This window comes from Panthera uncia (assembly GCF_023721935.1).
Source record: "Panthera uncia isolate 11264 chromosome B3 unlocalized genomic scaffold, Puncia_PCG_1.0 HiC_scaffold_1, whole genome shotgun sequence".
Lineage (NCBI taxonomy): Eukaryota > Metazoa > Chordata > Mammalia > Carnivora > Felidae > Panthera > Panthera uncia.
In genome coordinates this window covers 33,425,187-33,440,591 of record NW_026057582.1, presented here as the reverse complement: position 1 = coordinate 33,440,591, position 15,405 = coordinate 33,425,187, and the positions used below count along the sequence as shown (strand labels likewise).

The window sequence follows — 15,405 nt, the reverse complement described above, 5'->3', positions numbered from 1 at the left end:
AGTGTCCAACTCTTCGTATCAGCTCAGGTCACGGTCTCATGGTTGGTGAGATTGAGCCCCACATCAGGCTCTGTGCTGTCAGATTCTTGGATTCTCTCTCCCTGTCTCTCTTTGCCCCTCCCCTGCTTACGTTCTCTCTCTCTCTCTCTCTGTCTCTCAAAATAAATAAACATTAAAAAAAAACAAGACTAGCTTCTGGAAAAACAAGACTAGCTTCTGATAAAATGTGAAGGAGAATTTAATGAAAAAGAATTTAACAGAGAAATTCTTGAATATTACACTAAGCCAACCATTTGAACCTAATAACCCATCAACTATGGTTTTCTGTAATTCAGGAAACTCTTTGTCATCAAATGATAGCTGAAAATATTAAATATATGTCAGTGCCCCCTCTTTTGCCTACAATAAAGGACCCTGGGATTTTTTTTTTTTTTTTTTTTTTTTTGGTCTAAGCAGGCCTTCATCTCACTGAAACTAGTGGCAATTATTAGAACCAGAGGATCAGCCACTAATAAAAGAATAGTTTCAACTGAGGTTTTAATGATTGGCTATCTTGTTTTTTGAAGAAGTTTAAGATATTTTATATCTTAAAAGGTAGAGCTAAAAATAAATAGTATTCTTCTGGGCTGGGCATATAGAAAAATTTGGGCATGCTGAGAGACAAACACTTTTCTTGATCTGGGATTTTCTTTTTAATCACTTTCCCACATGAAAGGCTTATAAAATTCAACTCTTGGCATACAGATCACATTGCTTGCTATTAAAACTGTCCAACAGATTTATTGGCATCAGGGAAGCCAGCAGAGCATTGAAATCCAGACCATACATATCCACAAACTCTGCCACATGACAAGACACAATTCCAGTATCACAATATTATTCACAGCCCCAAAATGTAAAATTAATGATCACCATTAATTTACAGAAACCTACTGCCAGGCAAACTGTAAGCCCTTCACTGAAATTTCTCCAGATATTTGGAAAACTTGGCATAGTATTGAACCCATGATTTATGGGAACAGAAGAAACAGGTTTTTTCCACACATATTCACTGTATCTATTAGGGTAGCCATATAGGTATGTCTTTTGTTCTCCCTTGAGAATGCTGCTTACAATATTTTAATTGATACATTTTTTAAAAGCATGAAAATTATGAAAAAAAAGCCTTTATATCTTGGCATCAAACCTAATTTTTTAGGACCCTGTGGTAGACATTTATCATGTTCAAATGTTTAGCAAATAGTTCTCCATTTCTTTATCTTTGTATGTATCCTGGACCTATCTGATGATAAAAACATCTGAGTAGCTAAATTCTGTTGACCAGAAATTCTGTTAGATCGTTCTGTTTGAAATTACATGACTTGTTCTCATTATAGGGCACTGAGGAACTTGAAGTACGAATTCTGGTGCAAGCTCGGCCAGGCCAAGATATCAGGTAAGTTCATAACATATAGAATGCGTAGCCCACTTTTGTTTCTACATGATCATGAACTTGAGAGAGCATGGCTGTTATAAACCCACAGTTCAGTTAATTAGCCATTAGCATTCAGGGATTTTAACAAGTAGTAAAATGAATTTTCTTAATTCTACATCTCATGTCTGCTCTGCCTGCTTTTTCATAAATGTGGTAAAGGCAAATGAAATAGTCAAAACAACATGTGAACAAAGTAAAGTCATGAGCCCACTTAATCCACAGTTAATCCTACTTCCAGATAATCCAGAGTCACCCAACTGTACCCCTAGACAATCCAGAATTTGGTATCAACACAGGTAATCCCAGAGCTGAGTTTTTATGCAATTAGATGGTAGTCCCTCCTCTACTGACTATCAATAATAATAATCTGCTACTCTTTATATACAAAGAGGAGATTACTGTCTTACCATAAATAGTGCATATACTTTAAATTATTTTTCTTACTTTGGAATATGTTTGCCCTGATCCTGTCAATACTAATTTGCTCAAATGTCTTCATAACAAAGCGACAATTCTCACATCCCTCTGGCAGGAAGCCAAGTTGAATGGACTTCTGCAGCCACAGACCTGGGTCAGCCTAAATTGTCCGAATAGAAATTATCTCTGTGGTAACCTCATTAGTGTTATTCTCCTCACCTCAAAGCTAACAAGATATGGACTCTTACCATTAATGCCACTAGATATTTTCATATAAATTCTTACCTTACATCAAAGAAAGTTTTCAGTTGGCATTTTTGGCTGTAATGTGGTACAAAGTAATTTGTAAAACAGTTTTCGAATGTGAAGTAACACTGTTTAGCAGTAATAGATAGAAATCCTATTTCTCTCTTCTATTGCGTGATTTAAGTTTTTTATTTAAAAAGCCTTGAGTTTTTAGAATCTTTTATTTTATTGTTCTGTTCCTGCCTCATCTCTTGACTTTTTTCTCCTCTTGAGTGTGTCCTCCTTCTCTGACACTAAAGTTAGTTGAAAAAATACTATTCTTAGTCATATTGCTTATGGTTCTGCTTTGACTTTCAGACCCATCGGCCATGACATTAAAAGAGGGGAATGCGTTTTGGCCAAAGGAACCCATATGGGCCCCTCAGAGATTGGTCTTCTGGCAACTGTAGGCGTCACAGAGGTTGAAGTTAATAAGTTTCCAGTTGTTGCAGTCATGTCAACAGGGAATGAGGTAAAAAAAAAAAAGAGGGGGAGGATGAGAGGGTAATTGGGCCTTCAGATAGAAGTATTTTTGAACTCTTCGTTGTAAATAGAACATTGTGGATTATAGGTTTTACCACATTCCTACATTACAGGGAAATAAATTAGCTTCAGAATAATTCAAGTACAGAAGAAAGAGGAGGAGTAGAAATTACATATTGAGAAATGCTCCCTTCCATTATTAGAATGAAATGTTACAACCAATGGCTTTTCCACACATTCAGTATATATAAACAAAGAATTTTGACTGCTAGCTATAGATACTCAACTGTGCACATTTAGTGCCCAGTCTGTTAGGACAATGCATTGTGCCCACCCACCTGCCGAGATGATGGGCCACTTCTGTGTGGGAAATAATCAATGAATTGGAACACAGTGGTTAGCCCTTCTTGCTGGAAGTTCCATGTGATTCTTAATCGCCAGGAAAGATTTGATAACCTTTCTTTCTTTTTTTCTAAAGATAGCTTCTCTAGTGGCCTGCTTCTCAGAATATGTCAAGTGTCATTTCAGCCCTGATTCAGGATGGGGAATTTAGTCAGTCTTTCTCTGAGAACTCTTGAAAAATTGCCTCTTCCATGTTTTGCTTAGGTTATACAAAAATTCAGTTGGAGGATCTAATGAAACTGGGAATATTGAAAAATGGGTGTGCTGGTAATTCAAAGCCTAAGAGCAGAATCAAAAACTACAGAGATTTATTTCGACTTTACACCTTATTATTTTTAAAAAGATTAACAGGATTTCCTTTTTCTCTCTTAATCTCCTAATTTTGTCCTGAAAATAAGCCATTTATTTGTACCATTGTTTTTAATTTCTTAAAGTCTTAAAAATGAATATTTTTCAAAGGTCTTTCCATTACCCTTATAGCTCTTTTGGAAAGGGCAAAAGAAAGGAATAGAATATTTGTTTTGCTAATAGAGAGATGAATCCATATTCTACACCCTGTATAGCTGCACTGGTCATTCCTTAAAATGATTGATTGACCCAAAACAAACATTCTTTTTTTTTTTTTTTAAGTTTATTTATATTTTGAGAGAGAGAGAGAGAGAGTGAGTGATGGAAGGGCAGAGAGAGGGAGAGAGAGAATCCCAAGCAGGCTCCACGCTGTCAGCTTGAAACCAAATGTGGGCTCAGTCTCATGAACCATGAGTTCATGACCTGAGCCAAAATCAAGAGTCAGACGCTTAACTGACTGAGCCACCAAGGCATCCCCCAAAACAAACATTCTTTTCGAGTGGTCTACATAGTAATGTTTTTAATATCCCTAGGACTAACTGACCCTATGTTTAGCATCAGAAAGAAATTTCTGTTAAACTGGCTTATTTAATGAACTATTCTTATTTGTGATTTATGTATATGCTTTGTGTATCTCAGTGAGTTCAGGGGGGTTGGGAAAGCTAAAGATAATGAGCAAATTCATAAGTAACTAGTTATTAGGCAACTTTGTTTAAGCTATATTTCTTGTATTCCTCCTAATGTTTTTGTAGGGCTGGACAGCATTCTCAATTATCCCCCAGAATACATTGGTAGTACTTTAAAAAAAAAGTACTATCACACATTCTATATTAAAACTATTTACTAGTGATAAAGAAAAGTGATGGGGTAAGAATAGAGATGATACTTACATCATGGAATCTAAGGAAGAATTTGTAGTCCCAGCTCCCTGCCTCCATAGGCTTGATTATCTTTGGAGAGGCTTTGATAGGTACTATATGACTCCATTCCCCTACTTTCTCTGGCCTGCTGTACTTACTGTGGTTTTCCAAGGGACTAATGTATCTAAATTCTATAAATCTCTGGTTCCATATAGCTTAACATTCCTTCCCTATTTCCATCCAAGGTTAGCCATTCTTGTGACTCTCTGTGATTATGTAATTTATTTCAACATATGTTTATTGACTGCCTCTATACCAGGCACTAGAATGGAAACTGGGGGTAAAAGATGAATAAAGTATAGTATCTCTTCTAAAGGCTTGAGGTCTTTGATAGAAATAATGGGAAAAAATATTAATTTTCAGATAGGCCAAAGGAAATTATACTTGTCTATTAATGTGGCAAGTCTATAATTTAATCAGTCACAGTACACACTCCTCTTAAGTACTAACTTCCCCTGATATGTGGGGCTTCATATATGTCCACTTTTTAATCCAGTGTGGTATATAGGTAAGTGGAACAGTGGCCTGAGGCAACCCAAAGAATGCCATACAAGATGTCTGTCTTTAAAACCTGCCCAGTATTTTACGAGTACATGTGTTTGTTCTGGATAAGGGAATTATTTCAAAATTGAAGAGGTACAGTTATGAACTATAACTAATACAGAACAGCCAATGTAAACATTTGGTGGTTTCAACAAATTATGTATTTTAACATTTAGGTAATACCATCCAGTAATTATGTAATCATGGCATACACTTCCAGCCTCGTTTAATAAATATTCATTAAGCATCTATTACATGCTGGAATGCCCATCAGGGATTATCTTAACTAAATATCAGACTTATATAAGATGTGAATACACTGTATCATGAACCAGTTTATTTAAAAGGATTTTGAACAGGAAACTCTGTCCAGCAAGGCTGCACCAGACTTTCATCTTTGGTGAAACTAGTCCTCTTAATCATCTACACAGCCATCCAAGAGCTATTCTCTTTTTTCAAGTGACATTCAGGTACAATGGAACAAGAATTATACTAAAAGAGTATGGGAGCCACCAACATAGAAGCATATCCTGCATGGGAATCAGTATTTCTTATAACAGTCTTAGGCAGCTACCAGGGTCCCTACAAGGAAAATGTCCAGATACAAGTGTCACCACATTCACAAAAGCCCAAAGATGTTACTTTCCACTAGGGATTTATAATTCATTTATAGTTCCTTCTAGTCCATATGCATGTTACCAATCAGAGACCATTTTTGCCATAAGAATTGCTGCCTGGTAACAAGCTGACATTTCATCTGTATCAAATTTCCAGGAGAACAGAGCTAGAAAGTTAACCCAAGGTCAAATTTGTCCTTAGAGATGGAAAAAGGTTTTGTTAATTCTTTACCCTCGCATAAGAGGATGCATTATCTGTGGCAAATTAGAAAATAATAATAAAACTAACTACAAGTGTTCTGCTTTTTATTATCACCATACACTGGCAATTCTAAACAATGTCAGTGGTAAAATATTCTTCTCCACTGGGGCAAACCATTTCCACCACCCCTCCCTATTTAGTATACTATACCATACTGATGCTAGGCGCTGTTCTGACTGCTCAGGATATAGCAGCAAACAAGAAAGACAAATCCCTGTTCTTACAAAATTTATATTCTAATGGAGGTGGGGTAGAGGTGGATAGTCAATGAACAAGTAGTCGTCAATGGTTTTATAAAGAAAAATAAAGAATGGTAGATAAAGACTGGTAGTAGAAGAGGTATATGCCAGCTATTATCTGTTGAAACCTACCCTACATCTGCCCTTTCATGCTCTCCCCTATACAATAAGGCTAGAAGCCTGAAAACCCAATTTCCCGGGCTCTCTGGTTTTGCATTTGGGATGTATTGACACAATATTAGAAGTTGGAAGGAAGTTAGCAGAAGTATAAGCTCCTCAACCTTCAGTAACATCACTTTCCCCCAGTAGCCCTAGAGACAATGGTGACTTCCTGCAGTTACTAATCTTTGGAAACACACTTTTTTCCTTTTGTTTCTCCAACCCTCCCAACACATTTGTACCCAATTCTTAGTAGTAAGTCCTTTCTTCTCCCACTCCCCTGCATTTGAAATAGAGGATTTTGGTTTTCCTTTCCAGATCTGACTGATAGAGTCTTCTATTTTATATAGGGTAATCAGGTCTCACTGATGAGGCAAAATTAGAGTGGAAATCTGCAGGTATTAAGGGTGTGTGCCATAAGGGGAATTGAATTCCAAGCAGAGGGAACAACAGACAGAAAAGTTCTGAGGTAGGGTGTATGCTCATCATGTTTGAGGAACAGCAAGGAGGTCAATGTGGCTGAAGTACAGAGGAAAAGGAGTAAAGTAAAAGGAGATGAGGTTGGAAAGATAACAGAAATAAGACCATTTCATTCTAAATAGTCAGTTTTGAGGAAGGAAAAGATAACATGAAACCTAACATTTCCTAAATTTTTAAATGTTTACTCTGATATCAACATCACATGGCATATAGAAAAGGGAGACTAGTTAGATATGTAATATCCAGGAAATGGGGAAATATTTGGTAGGAAATAATCAGATCCAGCAAATACTTTGAAGATTAAGCCAACAGGTTTTGCTATTAATTCAAAGTAGAACTATATAAGAGAAAGTGAGGAGTCAAGATAAACTCCAAAGTTTTGACCTGAGCGTTTCTAGAGATAGTTATCACTTACCCATGTGAGAAAGATTGGGCAGCAGAAATCAGGGCTTTTGTTTTTGACAAGTTAAGTTTGAGATACTTTTTAGAAATCCTGGTAGAAATATTGAGTAGGCAGTTGAACGTACTGTCTGGAGCTTAGGGGAAAGATTAAAGCTAAAGATACCATATTTGGAAATTATCAGCATATACACAGTATTTAAAATCATGAGACTAGATAATAAAGTCACATAGGAAATGAATATAAATAGGAGATAGGAGATACAAATTTTACACTTAGGAGACAGCTATATCTTCCTTCTCTTTCCTCAACCTTTATACTGCCCAGTTTTGTTTTTCTTTTGTTTTGTTTTTATACTTTCCAATTTTATTTCTAATGTTGACTCTTTATGCTATCATCTCTTTGTTCCTCAAATACATTCTGATCCCCTTAAAACTATAGATGGTGACCTAAAGGCCTTTACACTGGACATCAGTCAGCCCACTGCCAATTAGTTCAGGAAGTCAAGACTAAATGCATGTTAACTAGTTACTCAAGTAGAAGCAATAATTATTTCTTTAGTAGGTGCTGGCTCTTCGAGTTCGAAGGGTACTCTTTCAGTCATTTTCAATCATATTCCGTAACTTACATTTATTCATTTAATATCCCTTCTCTCTCTCTCTCTCTCTCTCTCTCACTCTCTATCACATACACACAAACACACGCACGCACGCACGTGCGCACGTGCATACACACAGAATTAAATCTATTCATCTCCACTATGTGTTTGCTTATTCTATTCCATCTTTTATCATTTTCTTGGCCACCATCAAAAACAGATGCCTGTACAAACAAGCTCTCTAAAATGTAAAGTCTCTGTAAAATCTCCGTATACTACTCTTTGGGGCCCTCCACAAGCAGCTGCTGTTAGAAAAGTATATTTAACTTCACTAATAAGAGAAGGAACAAGAAGTTGAGTATCTCCTGTGACCAGTACCACTATGTGCTTTATGATTAAAGCAACATCATGAGGGTAGTATAATTATCCTTCATTTTAAGTAAGAGAAAATTAAAGCTCAAAAACAAAGCAATTTTCCCAACATAATCTGTTTTGTGTAAGGATAGAGGTTGATTTTACAACTAAGTCTTCTGGTTGTAATGACTTTTTTTCTTCCCTATGCCACAATGCTTCCCACGGGAATCTCCTTAAATTTCATATCTCCAGGTTTTAATGGCAGCCCTGAAACATATCAGGTTAAGTAGTTTTTACTGTCATTAGTGTCTTCTAGCTATACTGTACTTACTCTCCAGATTAAAGACTATGACTTAACCACTTTAAAGTTGCTCTCACTATCTTCAGATAGCCTCACTCCTTTAATCTCTTCCTTTGCTTTCTACGCTGATACCTAAACTGGTTGACTCTATCCTCTACTGTCTCCATTTTTGCTCCCAAGCAGAGAAACATTACTGAAAAAATTAATAGAACTGTGATTACCCAGCCTACAACAAATTTCTGCCACTTAATGTCAACCTGGTACTTAAAGTTGCTTGGTAATCCTGATGTCACGGTCTTCTTGATTTCCTAGCACATTCCCCTGTGGATAGTTCACTCATACATTCTGTACCCTCTTTATACCTCAGTGATAGTCCTTCTTTCTCACTCTTGGCGTCTTTAATGGAAAAATGAAACTAAGAATTATTGTCAAACTGAACTAGATGAGGGCTCCCTCATCTTTTCTTTAAAAATTTTCCCCATTCCTTTAGCTATCTTTCTTTCCTCCAATCTAAAAGGAAATGGTATTTCTTTCTAAGAATAATTCCTCTACTTCTACCTTTAAATTCACTCTTTCTCACCTTCCTCATAACTTTCTAAATTATTTTTTTCTATGTCTTTGATTACTTTCTCTTTAATGGCTCATCTTCCTTCTATATCCAAATACACAGTGATTACCACTCTCATAAGAAAACCTATACTTAAACACCCTATTGCCTCCTTGAACTACTGCATTGTTCCCCTCCTGCTGACTACTAGGTTTGTGCAAAGAGAGATCTGCACTCATTGCATTTTCTTCTTCACTATCCACATAAAAACAAAAACAAACAAAACAAAAAAATCCCAAATCTATTTAGTGCCCCATTAGCACAGAAACTGATTTCCTGAAGACAGTAATAACTCCTAATCTCCAAATCCTGCTCTGATATTTATCCTCCCTAACCTATCTATACTATTTAGTATCAGTGACATTCTTCACTTACCACTTTGAAACTGTCTCTTATATTCTGTGATTCCATCCTGTTTGATGCCCCGACTACTACTTCTGTTGTTCCTTATCTTTCTCCCATTCGCTGAATGGAGTATTCTTTCCCAAAATTCTGTTCCACTGCTGTGTCTTTCCACTCTCTAAATTCTCCCTTAGAGTTTTTCTCTCATTGGGATACATGCAGGTAATTTCCCATATCTATAGCCTCAATCCTGACCTCTTTTTGTAAATTCAAGCCTTCATTTTTAACTTTCTTTGGATATTTCTACCTGATGTTCCACTATTACCTAATCTCACTCACCATCTTTCCCTTTCTACCACCATAAAGAGTGGAATACTTCCTTCCAGATTTGCCTTTTTTTTGTTGAAGGCATCACTATTTCCTGGAACCCTTTTTGCCAAGGCCATCAGTGACATTTAAATTTTTTTTTCATCTTTAATTGTGGTAAAATACACCTAACATAAAATTTACAATCTTAATCATTTTTAAGTGTATATTTCAGTAGTGTTAAATACATTCATACTGTTGTTCAACCAGTCTCCAGAACTCTCTGAAATTCTGTACTCATTAAACAACAGTTCCTCATTTCCCCCTCCCTCCAGACTCTGGCAACTACCATTCTACTTTATGTCTCTATGAATTTCATTACTCTAAGTACCTCCTGTAAGTGGAATCACACAGAATTTGCCTTTTTGTATCTGGCTTAATTCACTTAGCAAAATATCTTCAAGGTTCGTCCATGTTATAGCATGTGTCAGAATTTCCTTCCTTTTTACAATTGAATATTTCATTATATATATGTGTATGTATTTGTGTGTATATATTTATATAAAAATTATGTATATAACTTATATATAAATTTATATAAAAATTCTATGTATATAAATACACACACACACACCCCACATTTTGTTTATCTAGTCAGCCATCATGGGCACTTGGGTTGTTTCCACCTTTTGGCTATTGTGAATGATGCTGCTATGAATAGGGGTGTGCAAATATTTCTTCGAGACCCTACTTTCAATTTTTTGGGTGTACACTATCTTTTTAACATAAGGAGATTAGGTGTAGTGACAGCTTACTTATAGGAAAACTAGAAAATACAAATAAGCATTGATTCACTACTTACTATATATGAGCTCCTACTATGTGCCAAGTACTATTTTAGTTGCCAGAATACAGTAGTTAACAAAAAAACACAGTGGTCCCCGTCCTCATGAAGATTGCATTCTAGTGTAGTGCAAAAAGGGAAAGAAACCACTGCTAACATTTTGATATATAGTCATTCAATTTCTGTGCTTATATAAATATATATCTATTTGTAAAAATGAGACAGTGCCATAAATACTATTTTATTTTCTGGGTTTTATTTTTTTCAGTTAAATAGCATATCACAAATCTTTCAATGGCAGTGATATGTGTCCATAATGCATCAATGTCTATAAAGAGTTCTGTTATATGTATCATAATTAATCAGTTCCCTATTGTTAGATATATAATTTGTTGACCATTTTTTACCATTGAAATAATGCTGTGATGAACATATTTATTTGCATCTACCAAAAAAAAGAGAGATACACTCAAAAATAATGGAGGTGAATCAAAATGGAATTGTTAAAAATATTTAATCCAGAGGAAGACAAAGAAAAGAAAAAAGAAAAGAAAATGGAGGGGGGAATAAAGGAAAAAAGAAACAAAAAAAGAAGCAACAAACAGAAAACAATATAAAATGGCAGACATAAGCTCTAACATATCAATAATTACATTAAATATAAGTGGTCTACTTTATTTGTAATCCCCAAAACTGGAAACAGGAATAAAAAGCCATGAACTATTGCCACATGCATCAACTTGGATGGACCTCAGTGGTATTATGCTGAGTGGAAGGAAAAAATCAATCTTAAAATGTTACGTATTATAGGATTCCATTTATATAACATTCTTAAAATGATAAAATTATAGAGATGGAAAATGTATTAGGGATGTATTAGGGATGGACAGGAGGGAGAATATGACTATAAAGGGTTAGCATGAGGAATATCTTCGAGGTGAAGAAATGGTTCTGCATCTTGATTTGAGGTAGCAGGTCATGCAAATCTACATATGTGGCAAAGTGGCAAAGAAGTATACATATTCCTTATACCAATGTCAGTTCCCTGGTTTTAATATTATTCTATAGTTATATAAAATGTTACTATTGGGGAAACTGGGGACCTCTCTGTACTATTTTTATAACTTTCTGCAAATATATAATTACAGCTCTTTATGAGCTGGAGTTAAAAACAATTTAAACTAAAATAGTTTGTGTTCTGTGTTAGCATGTGACACACTTTATCTGTTTTGGAAGTCCTGATTTCAATTTCATTTCTCAGTTTCCCCCACTCCTGGTCACTTTCAGCCTAAATTAGACCATTATCTTCTGGAGATGTGATCAGTCCAGTTTGTATCACTTTTTGATGGGCCATTATTGTGTATTAGGTTTTCTGAAGTAGTCATTTTGATTTATGTGAGCATCATGTCTTCATGTTCTATTTATTGCATGACAATTTGTTAAACCGTATAGCTTAGCAGGTGCAGTAGCATTTAAAGCTCCAGAGATTACACATCTGGCCACTGCCACATAGATTAATATTAAGGCAAATATAAAAGTTTGCCAGGTACTTCAAAGCCACAATTCTAGATTTCTAGATTTCAATGTAAAAATATGTCAAATACTTTAGCATCCTTCCTTTTATCAGGAGAAAGGAGCAAATCTTTGTATTAGCTAGTAGCCATCCAGGAAAGTAAAACCTTGTTTTAAAGGTGTGAAAGACATCTGAACAGTTTTATCCTGAATATGGGAAAGGCAAAACCAAGAAGAGTTGTCAGAGGAGAAAAGATATTAATAAAAGTCAAAATAAAAACAAGAAATATTTGCAAACAATATTTTTAAAATCACCAATAAGTGACCATGATTATTAGAAGCTTTTGTTTGAAGTGATTTAAGAGTATGCCACAACTCAAAGACTTAACAAAATATTTTGGTTATAAAAAGGGACCTTTGTTATCTGGGCACAAGATAACTTGGCCATCTTTAACAGAAAGAAAACCCAAATTATAATAATGATTTGCAATAAAAAATTCACAGGCTTTTTTTCCTTATGAAGAAACCCATGTCATATGACCAACTTTGTCAATATTTTTCATACATATTATCCTTTCTGTGAATTCATTATTTATAATTATTACTCCCAAGCTATAAAAGTAATTTTCCTTTAGACCTTCTATACTTACTGTGTAATACCCCCAAATATTTTTCACTGTCATCCCTCATATTTTGGCACAATCAGATCATTTTTGCCTGAAGAAAAATATTCTGTTTTTTTCCCTAGAAACTAAACATATTCACTACCTTGCACAAGCATTCCTCTGCCTTTGTATATCCTTTTTAACCTGTTAATGATGGTTACTCTAACCTGTTAATGATGTATGTAATAAGAGCATGAGTATGTTAAAGATTACATTGCCTGCAATGTAATATCCAAAATACCCAAATTATGGAAAGAGCCTAAATGTCCATCAACTGATGAATGGATAAAGAAATTGTGGTTTGTATACCCAATGGAATACTACTTGGCAATGAGAAAGAATGAAATATGGCCTTTTGTAGCAATGTGGATGGAACTGGAGAGTGTGATGCTAAGTGAAATAAGCCATACAAGAGAAAGACAGATACTATATGTTTTCACTCTTATGTGGATCTTGAGAAACTTAACAGAAGACCATGGGGGAGGGGAAGGAAAAAAAAGTTAGAGAGGGAGGGAGGCAAACCATAAGAGACTTTTAAAAACTGAGAATAAACTGAGGGTTGATGGGGTGTGGGAGGGAGGAGGAAGTGGGTTATGGGCATTGAGGAGGGCACCTGTTGGGATGAGCACTGGGTAATGTATAGAAACCAATTTGACAATAAATTTCATATTAAAAAAAATGATTTATCAATTGCTTAAATTAATACTTGTTAATATCTTAAAGTTAACAAGGATCTGGCAATTAAAATTTAATTCAGGGACACCTGGGTGGCTCAGTCGGTTGAGCGTCCAGCTTTGGCTCAGGTCATGACCTCATGGTTTGTGGGTTCAAGCCCCATGTCGGGCTTTGTGCTAATGGCACAGAGCCTGCTTTGGATTCTCTGTCTCCTTCTCTCTCTCTGCCTCTCCCCTGCTCATATGCACTCCCTCTCTCTCTCAAAAATAAATAAATATTTTTTAATTTTTTAATAAAATAAAATTTCATTTCATATAAGATCTTATGATTTAACAGAAGCCTTACAAGAATTCATCCTGTAGAATGAAAAATATATTTTTCCTAAACCCTTCTAATTTCTCAAGTTCTCAATTTTGTTACCCCTGAAACAAAAGACAGATTAACAAGAGAAAAGGCATATACATTTTTTTAAGTTTTTTGTGACAGAAGAGCCTTCATAAGAAAATGAAGACCTGAAGAAACAGTCAAACCTGAGCATTTTTATATTAGGCTTGATGAGGAGTGGAAAGTCATGGAAAAATATGATAGGACAAAGGGTTTGAGGAAAGTGTAGTAAACTGAGGGAAACTTAGCAAGGCTTCTTGTTCATTTGGATTCCTCTGTGTCCCTTCATCTTCAGAGATAAGGATGCTCCTTTCCTCCAGGCATAGGGAGGGTACCTCTCACATGAAGGTTTTATGACCTGTGTAATGGGGAAGTCCTTCTTGCACATGCCATTTCTCAAATTCCTTCAGCTTGAAATATCCACTGTACCAGTTGCCATATTTTGGGGTAGCATGCCTTGAACCTCATCAGCCTGTTTTCACAGAGACATGCCATATCATCATTCTCAGATTTAGATGAACACAGTGTTGCTATTTTGTAGCAAAACTAGGAAAGGAAATTTAGAAAATTAAAATTAAACTAGAATATATTTCTAGTATCATTTCTTACATGCTGGTAAAGTCAGGAAGAAAACACAGGACAATTTTTGAAGCAAGATTATCAACTCTGCCTTATTCGTGCAAAGAGTCATCACGGTAGAAATAGAATGTGGACTTTTTTCAAATACAATTTGTAAACCTCAGTATTTAAAAACCAAATTCTTAAAATACTCCTTAAGTTATGTTTGAAAGCTCTAAATGCCCTTTTTTTCTTTCTGAGGCAGTTAGGTTTTTTTGTTTGTTTGTTTGTTTGTTTGTTTTCCCCAGAGTTTAATCAGAAGCTATTTAAAATACGAACATCTCCATTAGAGTTTATAATCTGACTTTTTCTCTCAATGTGTTACATCTGTTTACCTGGACAATCTGAGTATTTCTAAGGTGTGTCCATAATTACTAGAATTGGTTTTTGATCAATTAATAAAGTATTCTAGAAAAAGGAAAAAGATAAGTAGGGATGTATAAGGGAGCTGTTTGCAATGGATATGGAGTTAGTGACCACTAGAGAAGCCTGATTATCTTCCCTTTGCAAAGAAGGGAGAAGTCTTATGCAGACAAGCCCATTTCAAAACATAGAAAAGGGAAAGTGAGTCGTTATAATCAATCTCAGGCCCTTTGACAATTCAATCAAGACCATAAGGTTAAATCTCCGAAGAACAGAAACAAAGAAGGATGTCTCTTGAAATAAAGTAAGTGATTTCTCTTTTAGAAAGGAGACAGAGAACCTCCTCATGAGGGTTTAACAAAAGAATTTTAAATTTTGTACATTTTTATTTAAACTTCCTTTTGAAACTTTGCATAACAGTAAAAATGCTAATCATTGAATATTCAGAATTGTATTTCCCTTTTGTTCTCAACATGCTTTCAAGTGGATAAATGTGGTCATGTCATATGTACTTCAAAGTGACCACTGGAATTCCAAATTGTTCTTCATGAATTTATGCTTTTTTGAAAGATAAATGCAAGAAAAATAAAACAAGCCAGAGTTACGCCAGGAAGTACAAGAATTTTATTATTAGATGAACCCGTGAATTGGAAAAATATTGCTTATATATTATACCTGAAGTCCTTAGCACTAAGGTTGAATCCCTAACAGCTGACCCTAAAAATCAGCAGGAATAGTTAGAGAAGAGATCTCTCCCAAAGCCAATTTCTCAAACATAAACAAAGAAAAGCTCTTACAGACACACAA

General features: G+C 35.3%; 1 protein-coding gene across 2 annotated transcripts in view; it reads left to right on the top strand.

The window, feature by feature from the left end:
• GPHN (gephyrin) overlaps positions 1-15,405 on the top strand; it is a 625,620-nt gene that overhangs the window by 549,997 nt on the left and 60,218 nt on the right. For both annotated transcript variants that reach the window (XM_049611430.1, XM_049611431.1), the window contains 2 exons: positions 1,377-1,435; positions 2,495-2,648. In XM_049611430.1, coding sequence (XP_049467387.1) covers positions 1,377-1,435; positions 2,495-2,648 — 213 coding nt within the window. The remainder of the gene's footprint in view (positions 1-1,376; positions 1,436-2,494; positions 2,649-15,405) is intronic.